Raw genomic sequence first — 19,749 nt, 5'->3', positions numbered from 1 at the left:
TGTAGCTCTGATATGAAGCACCACTGTACAGCAGGAAACAAAAGGCACGTATTTGTCCAAGAATCCACCGTTATTTTAGCTGCATGTGTTTTCCCACAGTTAGAGGAAGTGAAAAGCTTTGGCATCCATTTCCTTGACTTACCCTTGCTAAAGTAACAGTAGCATATTGACAATGGGGAAAAAAAAAAAAAAGGCAGCATATTCTTAAAAGGAAGCACATTCATGTTAGTTCTAGCTCAGGTGGAAGTGATGGATCACAGGAACCTCAGTAACCGGAGCGGTCAATCCTCACTCTGTTTGTTGAGCTGACTCTTGAATTTGAGAGAGAGAGAGACACATAATTTTTTGCTGGTTTGTCTATCTGTTGTTTGATTTTGGGTTTGTTTTTTTTCTTTCCCCCTGAGGAAAGGAGAAAAGTATTTGCTTGTGAATGAAGCCAGGAATTGAAGGGGGGAGACTTTTTCTATCAGTCCACTTTAATACAGCAGGCAGCTGGGTTGGTTAGCACAATTAGCCACGACTCAGTTGAGTTTTATTTCTCAGCACTTATTTTTAGCCATACAGAAGCAGGGTGCTCATGGTTAAATGTCTTGCCCATACACACACATCTGGACTGCCGCAGGCAAAAGAGAAGCGAGTGCTCCCTGCTAGCGTGCCCTGCCCTACCAGCCAGCGTAGACTGGTTCTGTGTGCTCAGTGCCCCCGTAACTCATGTGTCGTCCTGAGCCTCTGGGTAGCAATAGAGACTTCGATGATTTCTTGCTATATCCTTGCCTTCTCAAAATTATTAGGAAGACAGCAAAGATTCCACCTGGAAGGTAAGGAAGAGTAGTTATTTTCAGATGGGAAGGTAAAATGTCATGTGATGTTTCCTCTAGGGCTTCCCAACTTAAGTATTCTCTTCTGGTAAAATAAGGCTTTTTTTTTTCTCCTACATACTCTGCACAAAAGAAAAAAGGTTTGGCTAACTGTAATTATAAATACTCCACTTCAGCATGTCAGCTTTACTCTGGGAGCTGTGGAGAATAACAGCAGGTTTTACTGAAATAATTCAGTAACTTGTTTTCCTACTCCCATTTACTCCCTGCTCTGGGGAACTACAATTTTCCACTTAGGATCTTACCCATTGCAGGTCACCCCACTGAAAGTTTTCCTTGGGAAATGAGTTTGCTCTGCGCAGTGCTTACACTGAAGCACAGGAAGTAACTGACCTACATTAACTTTGAGTCTAGACTGAGATCAGGACTGTCAAGAAAGATTACTTTTAGGTTGGGCATAGACATGGAAATAATTGGCAAATATCAAGCACGGTGGCATTCTGTTTGTTTGTTTCTAGCAGAAGCATAATCAGGGAAAATTGATCTTAACAGAAGAGCACAAATCTGTCGCTGTGATGCAATATGGCCAGACAAATACGCCCAAATTTAGGTTGCGTGAGCAGACAGTCTCATGGTGAACAGTTGATCTGTTAGACCATCCGTGAAACACTCGCAGGTTCCTGTGTGGGCTGCTGCTTTTCCCCCTCTTCTGAGCAAGCTCTGTGACAGGCAGGACTTCACTGAGGAACGTTGTTCTGTGACCCTCAGACTTGTTTATCAGAAATGCTGCCTAATGGGCTGTTGTACCTATGTGGACAGGCTTTTCGTAGGCTTCATTTTAATCTACTTTTTCTAATTAACACTCGCTTCAGATGGCATCTGTTTTGGCAGATTTTTGGACTATAGCCTGGCACAAGGGCATATGGGCCAGTGGAGAAGCTTTCACATGGCTCCAAGCCACAGCTTGTGAGAACAACTCTTGCCCACTCCCACCAGGACATTTCAGCCCTCTGGAGATGAGCAGTCAACCAGTGCTGCTACAGCGATAACCCCTCGAGCCCCCGCTGTCCCTTCCTCCTCCTGTGTGTCTATGGAGTCCTCTCCTCTGGTGCCAAGAGAGGACTTTGATGAGAACAACCAGCCCTGCTTTGTTGTTGGAGAAGCAACTTTGTGCTCTCTTGTGCATTGTCGGGAAGAACACATCTATTTTATCTCCCCTCTGCCTTTTAACAGCAGCAAGCTGGACTGGAGAGTGGGTCTTCAGGAGGCACGTAAGCGCTGTGCTTACAACACAGAAACTCATGGATATGAGACTATAATTCCTTATCCCCTGATGACTTGGTCATCTCTATGACTTAAGAGATTAAAATCTTGTGTCAAGAGAGCTGGTAGCGTAAGCAGCACTCACCGTGAGGTTTCTGTTCAGCTGCCTGCGCACAGGAGATTAATCCCTCTTCCCAGCTCGCTCTTCTGCCCTTTTTGCGATCCATAGCAGTAAGAGCTGCTCATTTGCATCATAACTGTTATCTCTGATTAAACCTCACCCAAACTTTGATTAAAAAAAAAAAAACTACAGAAGTCTCATTTTTCCCTTTGCTAAGACTACAAATGCGTATTCATTGTTTTGCAATGAGTACTCATGGTGTAGCTTCCAGGTGGAAGAGCTCATCCATTAGCCCTGGTGAGCTAATTACAGCAGGTGGCACCTGGGCTGAGGGATGCTCCACATAGCCGGTAGGTGCTGGTTGTCTTTCATTCTGCTCCGAACAAGATGCCCTACAGCATCGATACAACTAACACCGCACAAGCTGACAGCACCCCATCCTGCTGGATGCTCTGGCAAGAGCTACAAGGGGGAATGCTTTTAGGAAACTTCAAGTCCCCTACCAAAAGGAAATTGTCCTTTTTCTTACTTTTGGGGCAGCCACGAAATTCCTGTTTTGGGGGTCCATACACACACACCTGCTTCCCAGGGACAAACAACAGACATTCAGCATTATACTAGCCTTCCTTCAGAGCGACGTCCCTACTTACAAATGGGGACACAATGATCGTCTGCATTGAAAGCAGCCAGAAAGCCCTTTAGTAGAAATCCAGGTTTCCAGAAACATAAAATACACCACCCAGAGAACACTGTTGGCATAACGAAGGCACCCAGCAGCAGATGGGTTTCTAGTCTCACCAAAGGACAGAGAAGGCCGGCACTCACCTGCTGAGATGATGGCCAGGAGAATAACAGTCAGGGGAGTCAGCTGGCAGGAGTCCCCTGCCTTGTAGAGAAAGACCTCCATGCAGTACGCCGGCTCAGCGCTGCCCGCAGGGCAGAAAGCGTCGGGAGGGCACTTGACGGGGTTCACATCTGGGCTCTGCCCAAGAGAAAAGGCAAATCAGCACCAGCAAACAGGGAAAAACTGCAGAACGCAACTAGTGTGGAGGGAGGTGACACTTCAGCATTGAAAAAAACAGAAGAATAACCAAGAAATGAACCTACCATCGTTAAATTCAGCCCCTCTGCCCCCATGGTGTTACTCAGAGTAGGGTGAAGAGCGGAAGGTGTGGAGGTGCAACACCTCCACACAACAAACCCCCTCGTTAATGGAGACACCATCCTCCGACTTCCCCGACGGCCTAGTGAGAGCGGGCAGCTCTGTCTCCCGCTGTCATAACTTTAACCATCTCCCTCTAGCAGGGCTCTATGTTCAAGAAGAGGAGAGAGGCTCAAATAAAAACGGAAGCGTATTTAGCTTGTCATGGGACAGCTACGTTTGTTCATCCAGGCTGTCAAACCAGCTGCTGGAGACTCACAGGGCAGTAGTGATTTTCCGGGCACAGGTCGCAGCTCTCCTTGCCCCACTGTAATTGGTACTCTCCTGTCCTGCAGAGCTTGCATTTGTTGTCGCTGGGACCTTTGAACATACCTAAAATAGCAAATAAGCACAAAATTAAGATCTGAGAGGAGACCCCAGGGCCTTTGCAATTGCATATGGATGATTCAGCTTCCAGTGCCATGAGGAGAAAAACCATTAAATACCTCATGTGCATAACAAAAGCTGAGCCTGGACTTTAGACCTTGCTGGAAAGAGAACAGGGAGAGAGGGGCTAAAGGATATCTGGGGTTAGGTCTGGCAAACGGAGTAAGTTTGAGTAGGAGTACGTGGGAGATGGGTTTAGTAGTGAGCTCTGGCTTTAAAGCAGAGGGAAGGTTGGAGTTGGAGGTCAGCAGTGTTTCATCCTCTCTAATTCTGGATTCAAACGCCTTTTCCAGCTCTTTGAAACTTGCTGAGCTCAGTTTAAAGCACGGCTCAGTTTCCTAAGCTTTGTGGAAATGACGGGTCACAGAAGTCCCGGGTCTCAAAGCGGTGAATGGTTTTGTGAATGTTTAAAACACTACTTGGCTACACAAAGTCCTTGGTGCTGTCTCCGGAGAGGAGGCTCGCTATCGGTGGTTGTGGGGGCTGCTGGAGCGCTCTGCCCTCCCCACCCCCCCCAACCCACCCGTGCGGTTTGATGTGATTTAATTCAGCGATGGAATGAGCAGAGTAATTTCCTCACTACCCCTCATTGCCTGTCCCCTTTGCCACTGCTGCTTCCCAGCTTCTGGCAACCCCCCATCCCCAGGATCTGCTGGGTCAGAAGTCTTGGGAAGAAATTGTTCCTTCTGGTGCTGGAGCTGTGCGTTCCCAGCCGGGCTATGGCAGCCTCCCACCCTCTGCCGCAGAAGGTACCTGGCAGGCAGGGCGTGCACTCCTCCGATGCCTCCCGAAGAGCCTCCTGCCCACCGGGACAAGGCAGACACCCCGTGCAGCTGGTGGTGCTGGGATGGGAGAGGAGACAGACAACGCCGTAGGACAAGCGCTTCCCAGATCAGCCCAGCCCACCAAAGCCAGACTGAAGCCTCCAGGGTCTACCAGGAACTAAGCTTTTACCATTTTGTGGGCATTCAGTGTCTCTCCCCAGTGTGGTTTCTCCCGTGTCTAATTAGGGCTGGGCACATGACAGCACTTCTGTCCTCTCTTTGGTTTCTTATTTGCACGAAACTTGTAGGAACTCGCTACCCTAGAAGTCACTATTCCTTAGCAAACTTGGCTGGAACTGGTCAAGGGTACTGAAGGGAGACTGGAGACACAGCCAGTAAGCCCTGGATCTGGTCTTGTGGCAATTTAATCAAACTTCAGCAGAGATCTGCTGCGTCACATGGACAAGCGAGGCCAGAGGGAAGGTAAGTATTCACATGCCCTTCACCTGCGGGATATAAACCCTGCAACCTCTGTGCAGGCATCCCTACACAGCAGGGTGTGGAGCCCATCGCGAGGTGCCCCACCAGTACCTCTCCCATCCTGAAGGTGACAGCACAGCCAGGGTAGTTTAGCTGCTGCCTCCTGTCCATCCAACTCAGGATAAACAAACCATCAGCTCCACTTAAATCTGCAAAACTCAGAGCGATGCTCAGCCCAGTCCCTGTGCCAGTACCTGTTTATCAGTGGTGTGCAACGCTCACGCAACACAATGACATCGGCAAGAGGGGATGGCAGAGGTGGGCTGCAAGCTGATGCTCTACCATCTCATGCCAGGATCCTCCCCTCCATCGTACCACCCCTCTCAAGATGCCCAGGGCTCAGCACCAGTGCTCCTACAGCTGAAATGGCAGGTGACTTGCCTTTGGTCACTACATTGGGTCTTTTAGCCCAGCGGTGGCTACCAGAAATACACTCCCCTGCCCCAATCCCCTCGATGGCCAAGGTCATGCATGGACTTCTTACTTGCAAAATGATCCAGGCAGGCAAGGCAAACAAAAAGCTGCATTTTGCTGGGAGCTAAAATAGCCTGCAAAAGAGAAGAGTAAGGCTTCAGGATCTTTCCTCCACCATCCCTGCCCCTCATCGCTGGATATTTGCTCATCTCCATCTTACAGGCAACCAAATCAGTTCCCCACAACACGCTTCGGGTGGCGTTTCACAGGCTAATTCAGGATGTCTGCGGTTTTGTTTGTCAAAAGCCCTGAAAGAGCAAAAAAAGTTTCCTCCAACCTCTGCCATGCTGAGGGCTGCATGGGGGGGCTCAGGCAGATTTCCCTGGTATCACTCACATCTGAAACCACGCCAGGGAGACAGAGACCTATCAGCCTTCCCAGCACAGGCTGAACTGGAACAATGGTGATCCCAGGGCCGACTCCTGCGTTATTCAGCTGGAGCAGGTCTCTGGCCAGGGGAAACCCCCTCTGGTCACCTCAGCCCCTCCAGGGCTTCCCCTGTCCCTGGAAGTCTCCTACACTCCATCCTGGGGTGCACCTCCTTCCCCTCAAAGGATGCAAGACTCAGCAACCAGGATGGCCCTGCTCTGTGCAGCAATCTGCTCTCCCTCCCTGCACCACCAGGACCACGAAGGGCAGGAGGACACATACAGGCACTTCCCCGAAGCACAACCAGGAGCGAAATGCCCCAAAATGCCCATCACACAGCCAGGTAGGACCCAGCTTGTGAGTCCCTGCCATGTCAATGGGAACCTCTAAAGGCAGGAGAGCAACATGTGGGTGTTCAGGTGTTTTTGGGCGGGTGCTTGATGAAGCTCTACCCTGGTCACTGCCATGGGCCAACCTGGGTCAGAATTGGGGCGTTCAGAGAGCAGCTGGAAGCGATGTGGACAAGATCTGCCTTACGCCCTTCGAACCAGCCCAGATGTGCGACAAACAGCAGAGGCTGCAGCAGAGCAGGGTGAAAACAAAGCAACCTCCCCCTCCCTGCAAGTAAAAAGGAACTTTTAAAATTGATAACTGCGTGATTTAGGGTGCACTCCCACGGACTCCTCTGTGGCCCAACACCCTGTTAAATTGCCAAGCAAAGGCAGTGACATACCGCGGCACTGTCACCTGGATCAGACTTTTTTCCCTTCCAAAATTAGCAAGTGATAGCCGAGATGTAGGTACCAGGCAAGCTGTTTGCTGGGTGGATGTTCAAAAGAACAGTTGCGCCTGTATGAGGAGCACGTAATTTGTGTACAGAATGGCTGCCGCATTGCATGTGCTAATTAGGTTTTTGCGTAAGTAAATGCTAGTCTGTTTTGAGCATGTTGTTACGCTGTCTGCGAACACATTGTACCGGGCTCCATCACATCAGCCAGGTGCACAGCACCGTGCTGAAAAGCCAGTTTTTAGTGTCTGGGGAATAAGGAGAGGATTACACTTAATATTCAGACTACAGACAACTGCCCAACTGAAAACAGAGATGGTTTAGACTAATTTTTGCCATTAAAAATCGGGGAATATTTTGTTTTCCTGACACCCTCCTCCCCCTTCTGCTGTAACTGAGTTTCGTAAGCCTCCTTTCCTGAATTTCTGGACAAGGCTTTCATGGAAGTGTTACCATTAGGATGTCGCAAACAGAAGCATGACTCTGAGATCTGTTCTTTCCATTTTAATAAAAATGTCAATAACAGAATGGGAAGAGGCGTGCTATTCTATTTTTAGCCTGAACAAAATAACCTGTTTATTCTTTGGAGCTTTTAAGTTACCTGGTAATTGCATCTGGCTGTGGAGAAAAAGCATCACATGTCCTGATGAAAAAGGATCTGGGTTGAACAGAAATGAAAGCCTACCTTTCTCACACGCTGTGCAGGCTGCGGCCCCGGACTCGTTAGCGTAATGGCCAGGCGGGCAGGGAAGGCAGGCAGTGCTCCTTGTGAAGCTGGGAGAGAAGGGAGCAGAGGTGAGAGCTGTTTTGGGTTTCCCGAGCCTCTATGGGCTTTAAGAGGAGAGAGCGGAGCAGAACTCTGTTTCACTAACAAGCCTAGAAATAGGGTAATTACAGTGAAGGAGTTCAGGCAGAAAAACAACAACTTGAACTTGCCTGAACATCAAAGGTCCAGTGAAAAAATAAAGTTTTCCATATTATTACAGAATTTCTGTACTATTACAGAACTCTGGTGGATGTGGCAGTTAGGTTTATGGTTGAACTCGATCTTAAAGGTCTTTTCCAACCTAAATGATACTAAAGACATCCTGAGCCTGTGTGCTATATGAAAAGGGACGAGTTTCTGTGTCCAAAATCTAAGTTTTGAAAAATGTGTTGCAGCCAGGTTTAAAAACTTTGGTTTAAAGTCAGGCTTTTAAATCCACACTTGGAAATTGAATTGAATTGGAAAGGTGTTCAACATTCAGCATCCATCAGCAGTTTTAAAAGGAACAGCTCCATTGTTGAAAGGATGGTCACTTAGGAGTCAAAAAAAAAAAAGGAGCTAAACCAGAGGCAGTGATGTGTGAGAGTCTTGACCTTAAATAACAGGGAATGTGGGAAACGGGATGTAATATGTTAGACCTCCGGGAGGAGGGGGAGGAAAAGAGGGAAAGGCAGAGAAAGAAGAAAGCTACCGCATTCATCACCAACAGAGCCAAATCCCCAACAAGAAGCATATGGGCATAAGAATTTGTTACCATACTCAGGGATGCTTTGGAGGAAAACAAGGACACGCTTTTAATTCCTTCGGAAACCCCAGGGCTGAGCAAGATTCGTGGAAAAAAACAAAAATCAATTGGAAATGTAGCAAATGCTTTGCTTAAAACAAACCAATACAGGGCCTTCACCAGCCAGACCCGCTCAAAGCTCAAGGGAGCCTGGATTCTCCAAATACCACAAAAATGTTAAACAATCCCATCAGAGCCCTGAGCCCCGGGCAGCTGCCATGGAGATGGGCATGCACACGCTGCATCCACATCCTCCCCTCCGCTTCCCCGAATCCCCCCTTCTTCTGGTACCCGCTCCTCCGGCACGGCTAAACCCAGCCGCTGTTTGCTGCCCCCCCTTCCTTTCTGGTCCCCAGCGCTGCGTTGCCCTCACCGACATCCCGACAGCAGCGCTTGTGCGGTGCCCTTGGGACTGATCCCGATGGGTTTTGTAAAGCGACTGGAGGGGGAAAATAAGGTGAGGCAGGTCCTCACGGCACAAACAGCACGGGGGAGCACAAAGGAGGGAGCTGGGGGCTTCACACTCAGGGGCTGCTGCAAACAAACCGCATGGTCAGGTTGCCCTTCCCCATGGCCGAGCTTTGTTCCCTCTCCCCAGGGCTGGTCTGAATGGAGATGCTCTGCGGGGGACACAGAGCTCTCATCACCCTTCCTGTCCTTGCAGCCACCGGAGGGACAAATCCCACCAGTTGCTTGCAGAAGACATCGGATTCAGCAAGGGAAAACCCAATGGGAAATGGCGAGAGGAGCACAAGCGCGTGTCCCTGCAGCCGCAGGACGCTTGCACAGCGTTCCCGGGCCGAGGCAGCCTGGTGAAATTGCAGGGCTGGGCTTCTGGCTGGGATGTCGTTAGCTTTTCCACACTGTATCACCTAAGGATGTTGCTGTAGTTACCAGCGTCTTAAATGTAATGAGATCCTTTGGAGGCGACAAAATAGAGATTGAGAAAGTAATCGGGCTAAGAGCAGAGATGAAGCCGGTTGGCCAGAGGTATCCCAAAGGAAAGCGGAGGAGGTTAACCCACACTTCACTCCCAAGCGCCCCTACATTACGGAAAAAAAAAAAAATATTGTCTTCTAATGTATAAAAAAAAGGCCATGGAAAAAGAAAAGGGCAGCCTGCGGAGAGCTGGAGCCGGCTGCTGGGAAGCCCTCGGCACAGGCTCCCCCGCACCAGAGCGTCGCGGTGAGAAGAGTTTAGCAGCTCTGAGGAGCAGCTCCCCTTCACAACTCCACCTGCCCCGTGGGACCTCATTTAAAGCGCAGCCCAAAGGCAGCCAGGGGCTTTCTCCAGGGTCTGCGTTGTCCGTAGGGTCAGTTTAACAGGCACATCGCTATTTCAGCTTTACAGCAAACTGAGCTCCCTGACCCAGTTTGCTGCAGAGCCCCGTAAGAAGCTGGGGAGCACACAGTCTGTCGCTGCTGCCCCCGGGTATTTCGCACCATGGGTGGGTGCTGGGGCAGCGAGCCCTGAGCTCCACTTTCTCTTGGGGAAGCAAAAACCCATGCTTCCCACTGAGAAACCACCCCGGCAGCACTTTTCCCTTAGCCCAAGGGAGAGGATTTTGCCATCTGGGAAGTGTTTTGAGGGAGAATATTCACCACCCCATGCCCCGGGGCTCAGTCACTTACTTGGCGTAACGCCCCCGAGGACAAGGCAGACACGACGGTTGCCCACTTTTGGGCTGGTAGTGGCCCAGTGGGCAGGAGGTGCAGGCACCGGGGTCCGTGCACGAGCCCCCCACACAGCACGAGCAGTCCAACGTGCCTAAATTGGAACAAAAAGGTCAGGATCAGGACTGGGAGAGTTGGCTTAAACCGCTTTGCTTGTCAGGACAAGTCACTGCCATGAATGGAGAAGTGTTGGGATGCAGCCCCTCCAGCAAGACAGTCCTAGGGGAGAGAAAACTGTAATATTAATGCTAATAACGCTGCTGTGCATTGGTAGCAAGCTGAAGAACAGCCGTAACATCATATAGAGTCTCAAGTCTACCAACATGAATTTCTGGTAATTTAAGATGGCTGCTTTTTCCTCTTTTAATTTGAGGATTTTCCTTGTTTCCCCATCACACACAAATAACAACAAAAAAAAAAACCCCATACTCTTTTGGTTTTCTGATAATTTAGGCTTGTAGGAAGCAGAACTGAAGAGCAAAACCCCAGAGTGGAGGATCCACCTTAAGCAGCAACAGGTACCAGGGCAGACCCACCAGACACAACCTCTGGGCTCCACAGAACAAATCCGAGCTGCACAGAGTTATGATGTGCGATCTGCTGCAGCCGCACACGTCAGATCTGCCATCCCACTGCCTGCACGAACCAGTCCTTGGTGCCGCAGAAACCAGGCTCGGGCAAGAGGAGAAGATCCCATGGATGAAGATCCTGCACACAAGCGTGGTGGGAATTGCCTCCTGTCCTCTGCAGATTTACCCTAAAGCATGTGAGCTGCTAATTCCTTTCTTTAAACGTGTCCTGCAGTGGGAGAAGTAAGCAAGAAGTGCATGGCTTGTACTTTAGGGATCTCTTTTTTAGTTTGGGATTTTTTTGGGGGAGATGGTGGTGTTTAAAAAACCAACAATACAACCATGTTACAATATAAATAACCTCTGAAAAAGGTAATATTATACATTCCTGATCTCAACAGAGGTTTACTGCGTGGTTTCTTAAGCCCAAGTGAAAAGGCCATTTCTTAGCAGAGATTCTCTTCCAAACATTCAAGACCAACAGTTGGAAGCTGTCCTCATATTTGGCACTGTACCTCAAAACATCCTCCTGCCAATAAGTCAGGTTGCAGTTGAGTTACACTTTGCAGCCACAACCCTACAGCTTCTTCATCCTGCTAGGGAAGATTCGGGAAGACCAAGGAACGGCACGCGGCCAGCAAAGGCCAAATTTTTAACTTCAGAAAGGTGCAACAGATTAACTCCCACTCCTGCTGCCTGTCGAAGCCTCCGACACGAGAACATGTTCCAGTTTCACTTCCCTTGAAAAGTCACTTTTCCACCCACCTAACACGAGAGCTGGGGCGAGCACGAGCTCTTACCTTCATTGGGAAATGTCCCTGGGGAGCAGAGGGCACAGGCCGTCACGTTTACTCCACTGCAGTTGGAGGGCTTGGTGGTGGTGAGGAATGGAGCTGCTGATGGGACCCCAGGAGACATGGTCACGCCTGGAGGGGACACCAGGGCACTGGTGGATTCAGCTGTTGGTCCTACAGACACTTGAGAAGTGGCCGTGCTGCCAGCGGTGAGGAGGGTCACATCCATGGTGGCAGGCAGAGTCTGATCAGGATTTTTTGTGCTTGGATCAGCAGACGGTGCTGCTGTGGACGCGACAAGGTTTGCAGTGGTTGATGCTGCTCCAGCCGAGAGCGTTGCAGAAGCAGTTGGGGGCGCAGAGGCTGCGGTAGTGGTTGCATTGGGAGGCGCTGGGGTTGATGCATTGGGGACCTGGGTGGTGGTTGCACTGGGAGGCGCTGGGGTTGATGCATTGGGGACCTGGGTGGTGGTTGCACTGGGAGGCACTGGGGTTGATGCATTAGGGACCTGGGCGGCAGTTGCACTGGGAGGCACTGGGGTTGATGCAATGGGGACCTGGTTGGTGGTTGCCTGGCCTAAAGCAATACCTAAGAGAAGAAAAAAACATAATTAGTGGCCAAATTATTGTTCTCCCTTTAATGAGGCTCCCCATTAGGTCTTTACCAACTGCTTAACCCGTGCATCCTTGCTCAAAGTCCAGAAACTCCCTTCTGCTATGGTCTACTACAGAGCAGTACAGAAGCATGGAGGCAAACAGCGTTGGCAGCATCTGAGCATCCCTGGCACACGAGAGACTTTTAGCAAGGAAATAAATTACAGGGTCCATGAGGCCAGAACTCAGTAGATGCCGATGTCCAGCAGGTCTGACTCTCCTACATAAAAGGTTGTGAGAATTTCCTGAAACACTTGATTTTATTATCGGCAGCTCAAGACAGCTTACCCTGGGATCCCACGAGAATCTGATTTAATATGCTTGTCAAGTAGCTGGCTGTTTCATCCCATCTCTGTTAAAGGGATCAGCAAAGAAAAGTCATGGGTTTAGGATTTTTTTTTTTTTTTTAAAGCTGTTCTGGAGATACATCCAGTAACCAGAAGGGAACCCGCAGGCCAAGACTTGCTTTGATTCTGCCGTCCCCCTGTCAGAGCGGGGACAGCTGTAATCTTCAGAGAAAAGGGGCATTCCTGCAGCTCAGGGTGGTTTGCTGCGATCCGTAGCAGACTGAAATGCTATCTGCCGGTGAAAGCCATCTCAGCACACAACCACAGGGGATGCCTTCCAGTCTCCAAACGGAGGACAGACCCATAAAACTAAACATGAAAAGCAGCGTCGCTTTTAATTTAGCAGTGTGTGGTACTAATAAAGGCAAAGCAAAGACAAAATAGCCAGCTCCTGCCACAGCAAACGTCACATCAGCTTGGGTCGGCAACCCAGGGCAGGGATTTACTGTAAAATAACTGCAGCTGCTGAACACGTCCAACTGCATACAGAAAAGAAAAGGGCTACTTTGATAAATTTATTTACAGGCTTCAGGGAGCCCAAAAAACACAGCTGACACCTGACAGCGAGATGTGGACAAGGAAGGACAGGAGCAGGACGAGAAGCTGGAGCCTCGGAGGGCACACCTTTGAGAGGAGACAGCACAAGTTCCAGGTGGCAGCAGACCCACGGGTCCCTGCAGGCTTGGTCCTAAGCCTGGTTCTCCCCCAGCCTTTGATTTCTCTCTCAGTTTAGGCCACACCACGCGATGCTGGGCACGATAGGTACCAGTGCTTAGCACCGCCATGGTATGAACAACATGCAGACTGAGCTGGCAAATAACTCTAGTTAAAGTTCTACAGCAAGATCAGGACACTGAATAAAAGACTCCTTACAAAGTTGTGATCACATGGAGACCACCCGTCAGGAGCATCCCTCCTGTTGCGTACTGCCTGCTTTGTACTCCACAGCGGGCGAACGCCCGTCTTTCTGTAACCATTGCGTAAAGCAGGCGATGAGCACCCAGCCGTCTTGGCCACTGCCCACATTTTCTTGCTGTAGCTCCCAAAACAGGGACACTGAATTTAACAGTGATCGTCTTGTGGCATATTTGTTTGCCCCAGACACAAATCCAAGTGACCTGGAGACGCCAGCATTGATCCTCGGCAGGGAGAGCAGCTCTGCAGTACCCACAGAGGACACCTGTGGCCACCTTGGCCGTGCCTCCCTCGGGGACTGAGACGCACGATTCCCCTCGTCTGATTCATCTGCCCCAAGGGCTGAAGTCAATCTACTTCTCTTTCCTCCAGTCTGGCAACGAGTCCAGTTGGTCCTGGGTTTTGTCAAATCAATCTCAAAGTAAACTCTAGCAGTAAGTCAAGGGCACCATCGGGTTCTCCTGGGAAAAGCTCTCGGAAGGACCACTGGGATCAAAGTCTGATCTCCCAGAGCAGCCTGTCCCCAGCATTTGCTCAGCTCTGCCAGCCAGAGACACCGCAGTGGGTTTAAACAGCCTGGGCTGCACACAGCTGGCTGGATTGTGTTGTTCGGTTGGTTTTGGGTTTTTTTAAGATTTTTTTCAATTGAATCTTGCATCTTCATAGGCTTTCTATGGTTGGTTCTAGTTAAATGCTGGTATTGTTAAGATGGATTTTTTTTTTTTTTAATTGAAAATACGTTTCTGTAACATGTTACTAAAAGAGCCATTAAAGAGTTGCTCACAAAACTTCAGTAGCCAGTATTTTATAAATTCATTTAACAAATTCCGGAGAAAGAAAAAAGTGAAGCTGAAAAAAAATAGTTTTGACCAAGTAGTAAAAATGGACAATGTTTTGTTTTACCAATTATAGTATCACAGGTGAGAAAAAACAATACTCAAACTACCTTATCTTAATCAAACCATTTTCTTTCCTACACTTACACTCTCTACACCAGGGAGCAGTGACTTGTGCTTTCTAGAGGCTTTTTTTTTTTTAGGGGCACTGTGAATCAACAAGAGTATCTCTGGGGACACTTCAAGGATGGGTCATTTTGTGTGATGCCCTGGCACGACGTCGCACTCCGAGAGCCTTGAGGATGTCACAGGTTACAGAACAGGAGGAGTTCAGGAACTGCAGAGCTCGTCCGTCCTGACCGACGAGGCAGGCAGCCCTGCCGACTTGCGAGGCACACAGACACTGTCTGGGAACTCACAAAATGCAGAAATAGGGTGGACACCCCTTGATTTTTTTTTTTTCTTCTCTCCGTCTTGCACAACTGCACAGTCTGTCGTTCTGAAAAACTAATCCTTCAAGGCAAACAAACCAGAACCAAGTCAACGTTACAGATCTAGGTGAAGATTCTCTTCATCTTTGGTGAATAATTGGCTCCCAAAATGGAGAGTTTCCCCAAATTATTTAATTTCATGAGAGTGCCAGACTACGGCCTGTACCTTGTTATGTGCTCAGGCGTACATGAATGCATGCAGCTAAGATGAGCTTGGATCTATTTTTCCTTTTTTTTTTTTTTTGTAAAAGCAAGTTTTTATATTTACCATATTCAGTCCACTGCCAACACCGCCTGTCTTTCAACACTTATTTCCTTCCCTGCCTCTTGCCCTGCTCTTCTGCAGCACCCCGCGTCAGTGAAGCCCAGCGCTTCCACAAGCCCATCACAGCTTTACCCACCTCCACGCCCAGCCAGCGAAGAGAAACGCCGCTTTAGGAGGACTTACCTGTTAAACACGCTGTGGTTAAACTCCAAAGCAGAGGAGAGGGCCAGGTGCTCATTTTTCCCTGAGCAGTAACACAGCTTGTCAAAAGGCAAGATCAGCAGCTAATCTCCCGCACCCAAGTGTTTGTTCTCCTCCAGTTTTGTGCCCAATGTTGTCACCTGACTCTGATCATGCGGCTCAGTCAAGTCAACCGCCCCCCAACAAAGGGAGTTTTTATATTCAGAGACTGCAGCAGGCCTTAAGATGTTACTGGCCTCAAAGCAGAGCGCAAACTAAATATCGAGCAGCACAAATCCGAGCCTCTCCTCGCAGCGTGCAGAAATACGTGCAAGAGAAGCGTCCCGGAGGAAGCGACGGGCTCGTAGAGAGGAACGGGCAGAGCCCTATGCCTGGCTGCTGGCCAGTCCCCCGTGACCTCCTCAAGTGAAAGGATTTCATTTTTTAGACACCCAGGATTTACTGCAAGAAGAAAAACAAGAATAAAAACAACCCCATAGTTCAAAGCAGCTCCCATTTTAACTTAGACCAGCCAAAATTCACCCTCTGGTAAGCGTAGAGCTTTCCCAGTCAGCATTTAATCCCAGCCTTGTTGCCCCCAAGGTGTCAAACTTGATGCATCAAGTTGTGATCAGGATCAAACAAGCCTGATGATGATTTTGAGGTGAGGGCGTTAAGTTTAGCATTTTCCACGTTATCCAGTGGCTACCCTGCTTGCTGTTCGTGCCCTGAGGCTAGGTCCCCCTGCCTGTGCCCATGCTACCCAAGGGCACAGATGTCCCCATGGTTTCTTCACCTTGCAGCCTCAATCTGAAAGATTCCCCTGCCATTTCCCTCTGCCCCCATCGGTCAGTAATCAGCACTGCTGAGCCTCCACTGTGACAGAGAATTTCCTTTTGCATACGGCTGGATATCGCATCTCATGTCACATCTTCCCCCAAATTCAAGTAACAGCTGGCTACTCACATAGGATTGCAAACACTCAATGTGCAGAGCCTCCCCAGCCACATGCTCCATGATCAGATCAGGCACTGTCATGTGCTGCCCATGACTTTTGCACCCCAAAATCCTCCACAGGGCTCGACATGGTGAGCCAACAGTTAGCATGCTGTAACTCTAACCCCCAAGCTTTCCTCACGCTGGTCTAGGTAGGGTCAGGTTGGCGTCACACATAGTGCCCTGGCAGCACTGTGCTGTACGTGTGGTTTCTCCCCCACTTTGTGGGGTTGCTTGCCCACATTGCAAAGCCACCGTAGGCCGGGAAGTTGTGCAAGGGGAAGTTTTCTCACACAATCCCTTGTCTGCACCGCCCAGCAGCACTTCCTGCGTGAGCTGCAGGGAGGCACAGCCTCTGCAACAGGAGACAAGCACCCACCAGTCCCTGCCCAGGGACCTTCTCTGTGGGTACAGAGCAGAGCTGTGTGTACACTCACTTGTCCCCCTGTCTCCATCAGCAGGAGACTGTTGATGCCCTGGCAGAGCTAACATGCCTCACAGGGAGCTGCAGAGACACAGGGTCACCTCTTTGACTCTGGTATCATCAGTTTGGGTGGGTACAGGTCAGTCAGTGGCCAGCTGGCTTCCCGCTGTCAAATACAGCCCTCACCTGAATTGCTCACTGCTAGCAAGCAAAGGACAGGCTCAAGGACACAGCCCCGGGCCCAGCGCTCAGCCCCCGCAGCCCCTTGAAGCGACGCTGCCCAACTGCTCAGGGCAAGGCAGCGGCGGAAGCCTGCCCCTTCCCTGCAGAACAGCAAGCTCTCTATGTGACGTTTCTCACCTTGGCTTCATAGGTGTTACAAGCCTCCGCCTAGGATGTTTGACCTCTTTCTGTCTCAGTCTGTGCAAATAACACAGTGACCTGGTCCACCCAGACCTGTGTGGGGCCATCCATTCGGCAGCCCAGCCGGCGGGCTGAGGATCCATGGCGGTGCGCATCTTCTGCGTCATTGCAGGATGAAGCTGCCCTGTGGGCTGGTAGGACAGCCAGCAGCTATCCAGTGAGGTTTATTCCACTGGAGGAGCTAACGGCAGATCAGTCCGCTCTGTACCATGAACTGCATCCCTTGTTTGTGGGGAGCCTTCCCTACACCCCCAAGCCCCGGGAGCAAGTTACCCATTTCCTGAGCAGCTGCAGCACACGTGCACACACACACAGGTAAAGCACTTAAGAAGTAGACATGGACACTCACCACGGTGACAACGCGTTCACTTGCGAGTCTCAGCCCGACACGTGGAAGAGAAAGGGAAATTGCATCTTGAACCCCTTTCTGTGCCCTCAAAGTCCCCTTCTCAAGTGAGCTACCAGAGCCCAGCTGGGAGGTGAGGCAGGTTTCTTTCCTCTCAATTGTTTTAGCAACTGGGCAAGTTGGAAATACTCTTCTGACAGGCAAAGTCTGATGCCACTTCAGGGCAGAGAAATACAAATAGGTTAATTTATAAACTCCTGACCTCCCCGGCGCGTCTCTGTTGAGATTAAACGCTTTTGCTAGCTGTTTCACAGCGAATAAAAAAGTGTCATGGCTGATCAAAAGCAATGTCCTCGACTGGCACAGGGCCCTCGTCTTGTCAGTTTGGTTGCTCTTCCACGGGTGGTGAACCTTGTGTCCCCAAATAAACTAGACACTGCCCTCCGCCCTGGGGGCTCTCCAAACTTGGCTGGCTCCTTATAGGGCAGAGAGAGCAGCAGCAACATTTCTCCCAAGAACACGGCATCCCGCTCAAACACGCCGGCGGTTTGTATCCACTCTCACCCGATGCCTGCCGCAGGGAGCACAGCCACTGTTCAAGGCTGCCTGGAACCACACCTCATGCAAGCTGGGCAGGTAAAGGAAGTGCCCTCAGCGATTTCATCTGCTGAGGGAAGGCTTGGGTTTCTGAGCTACCTAGGCATCACAAACCTGAGGGCCAGCCCAGGACCGTGCATCAGCTGGCTACAGGTCACCTGGGTGTTAGATATCCAAGGCCCCTGCCTGTTTACAAGGAGAGCTACTTATTAAATAAGAAACACTGAGCAGGAAGAGCTTCTCAAACACCAGCCCTCTTGGCATTATCAAGCATAAGCTGCCACCACCCCAGCTTTTGTTAACTGGGATGTGACAGTAAGTGCTGTGGGGGTGAAAATCTCCAGGTGAGGTCCCACCTACAGCAAGGATGTTGAAAAGGAGAGGAATGCATGAGCTGAGTGGATGGACATCAGCCTGAAAATGGTATCAGTCACTGGGTGAACCTCTAACGTAAAAACCCCTATTAACGACCAGTAGATGAGAGCAGAAAGATCGCCTAATTCCTGTATCCTTTGGCTATTCCCGTAACTATCCACCATTCCGCTGTCACTGCTGGGGTACTGGGCTTAGCAGACAATTGTTCCAGCTCCAAGCTAAGGAAGCTACTGCAAAACTCTTTTTCTCACTACGCTGGGGGTCCTTGGTGTACTGCATCCAGCTACTCGACAGGACTACAGTCATTTGGCAGCACATTCCTGATTTGTACCCCATTGCTAAGCTAGCACCTGGGAGGGCTGCGCTCAGCTCAGCTGCCTCTACTGTGTGAGAAGGAGTAAGATATTCAGAGAAACTGCAAGCTGGCTTCTGACTGGTCCTCCTTCACAGATGAAAAAGTACTGAAGCGTTCTTGAGACCTATGGGATGCACTACACCATGGGCTGGCTGGGAAGCAACTGGGAATCCAGAACCCCCTTTTCAGAAGCAAGGTCCTTCCAAGTCCCTAGTGTACAAATTGACTCATAAAAAAAGTGCAGGAACTCAGAACTTAGGAACACAGGTCAGCCACCAGTCAACAGTCTGCAAGTCAGCAATGTAAACTCAGCTTATCCTCTGAGGGTTCTTCAGTAGCTTTCCTGCAAAACCCTCATGAGCACATGCAGTGGATGGGCCTCCCAGCGAGGAGGACCTTTGCTACAGAACTGTGACCAGATTCCTCAACAGTTCTAGGTAGGTCTTGAACTCAGTGAGCAGGAAGGAGGCCAGCAGGAGTTTCCTTCATTTCAGGTAAGGAGAGAAGTTCTGCCATAGTGTGCTGCTCACGAACAATACTGAAACCAGCTCTGTGCCCAAGACGAAGGCCAAGACACTTCCATACAGGTGAGAAGGAGAAAAGCCAGCCAAAGCCATCAGCGCTCCTGAAGGAATGCACACATTTTTGTGCTCTAGACCCCGCAACCTGTACCTGACCAAATGGCCACATGATGGCACCACAGCTTTGGGAAGCGAGGACACATCGCTGCACTTCAAAGACTAAAACCCTCTTAAGCAAAAAAGCAGCGTTGCTCTTCTCAAACTGCACCCGCAGAAGCCTCCATCATCAGTGTTCTGTAGATGGAATAACAAAACCTATAAATGAGAGTTGAAGGAATTTCAGTAATAGAAAGACTTATTACGGTCACTTTGAAACTAATAACTCAAAGCTCTTTTTAAAATGTGTTTTTCTGGGCTTGGATTTAGAAGAAATAGTAATGAAGTAGAGAGAAACAAAGGAAAGGTGTGGCACTGCAGCAGAGATCTGATGGTTTATCCAACCAAAGGCATGATAATATGTGAACCGAGTGCAGAAGTTTCATCCCAAGCAGTACTGAACATTTAATTCTTAATTAGCGCCTATCAGTTAAAAAGAGGGTCTTAAAATGTGAGGAAGACCATAACAGACCAGTGTGTCTTGGGTGTAGTCAGTGTTAAGCATGCAGGTCGAACCCAACTAGTGCTCTAGGCAAAAAAGAAAAAGGATAAATTGGCC

The 19,749-nt window shown here is 49.7% G+C and overlaps 1 protein-coding gene across 3 annotated transcripts; it reads right to left on the bottom strand.

Annotated features, from left to right (window-relative positions):
- Positions 1-398: 398 nt before the first annotated feature.
- On the bottom strand, positions 399-19,338 carry LOC147601030 (uncharacterized). 3 transcript variants are annotated; one of them, XM_086747446.1, is made up of 11 exons: positions 16,778-17,107; positions 15,001-15,459; positions 11,867-11,898; positions 11,317-11,818; positions 9,906-10,041; positions 7,410-7,498; positions 5,579-5,642; positions 4,544-4,632; positions 3,624-3,736; positions 3,028-3,184; positions 399-811 (listed from the first exon to the last, which is right to left on the bottom strand). In XM_086747446.1, the coding sequence occupies exons 2-11, from the start codon at positions 15,053-15,055 to the stop codon at positions 663-665; spliced, it is 1,386 nt and encodes a 461-aa protein (XP_086603572.1). In that variant the 5' UTR covers positions 15,056-15,459; positions 16,778-17,107; the 3' UTR covers positions 399-662. The 3 variants fall into 3 exon arrangements, with proteins under 3 accessions (XP_086603572.1, XP_086603570.1, XP_086603571.1); XM_086747444.1 differs by having other exon boundaries at positions 11,317-11,898; XM_086747445.1 differs by lacking the exons at positions 15,001-15,459; positions 16,778-17,107 and adding an exon at positions 19,186-19,338 and having other exon boundaries at positions 11,317-11,898.
- Between the last annotated feature and the right edge of the window lie 411 nt (positions 19,339-19,749).

Source organism: Chlamydotis macqueenii, chromosome 4 (genome assembly GCF_036417535.1).
Source record: "Chlamydotis macqueenii isolate bChlMac1 chromosome 4, bChlMac1.mat, whole genome shotgun sequence".
NCBI classification, from domain to species: Eukaryota; Metazoa; Chordata; class Aves; order Otidiformes; family Otididae; genus Chlamydotis; species Chlamydotis macqueenii.
The sequence above is the reverse complement of the archived record's forward strand: the minus strand, read 5'-3'. Positions and strand labels throughout refer to the sequence as shown.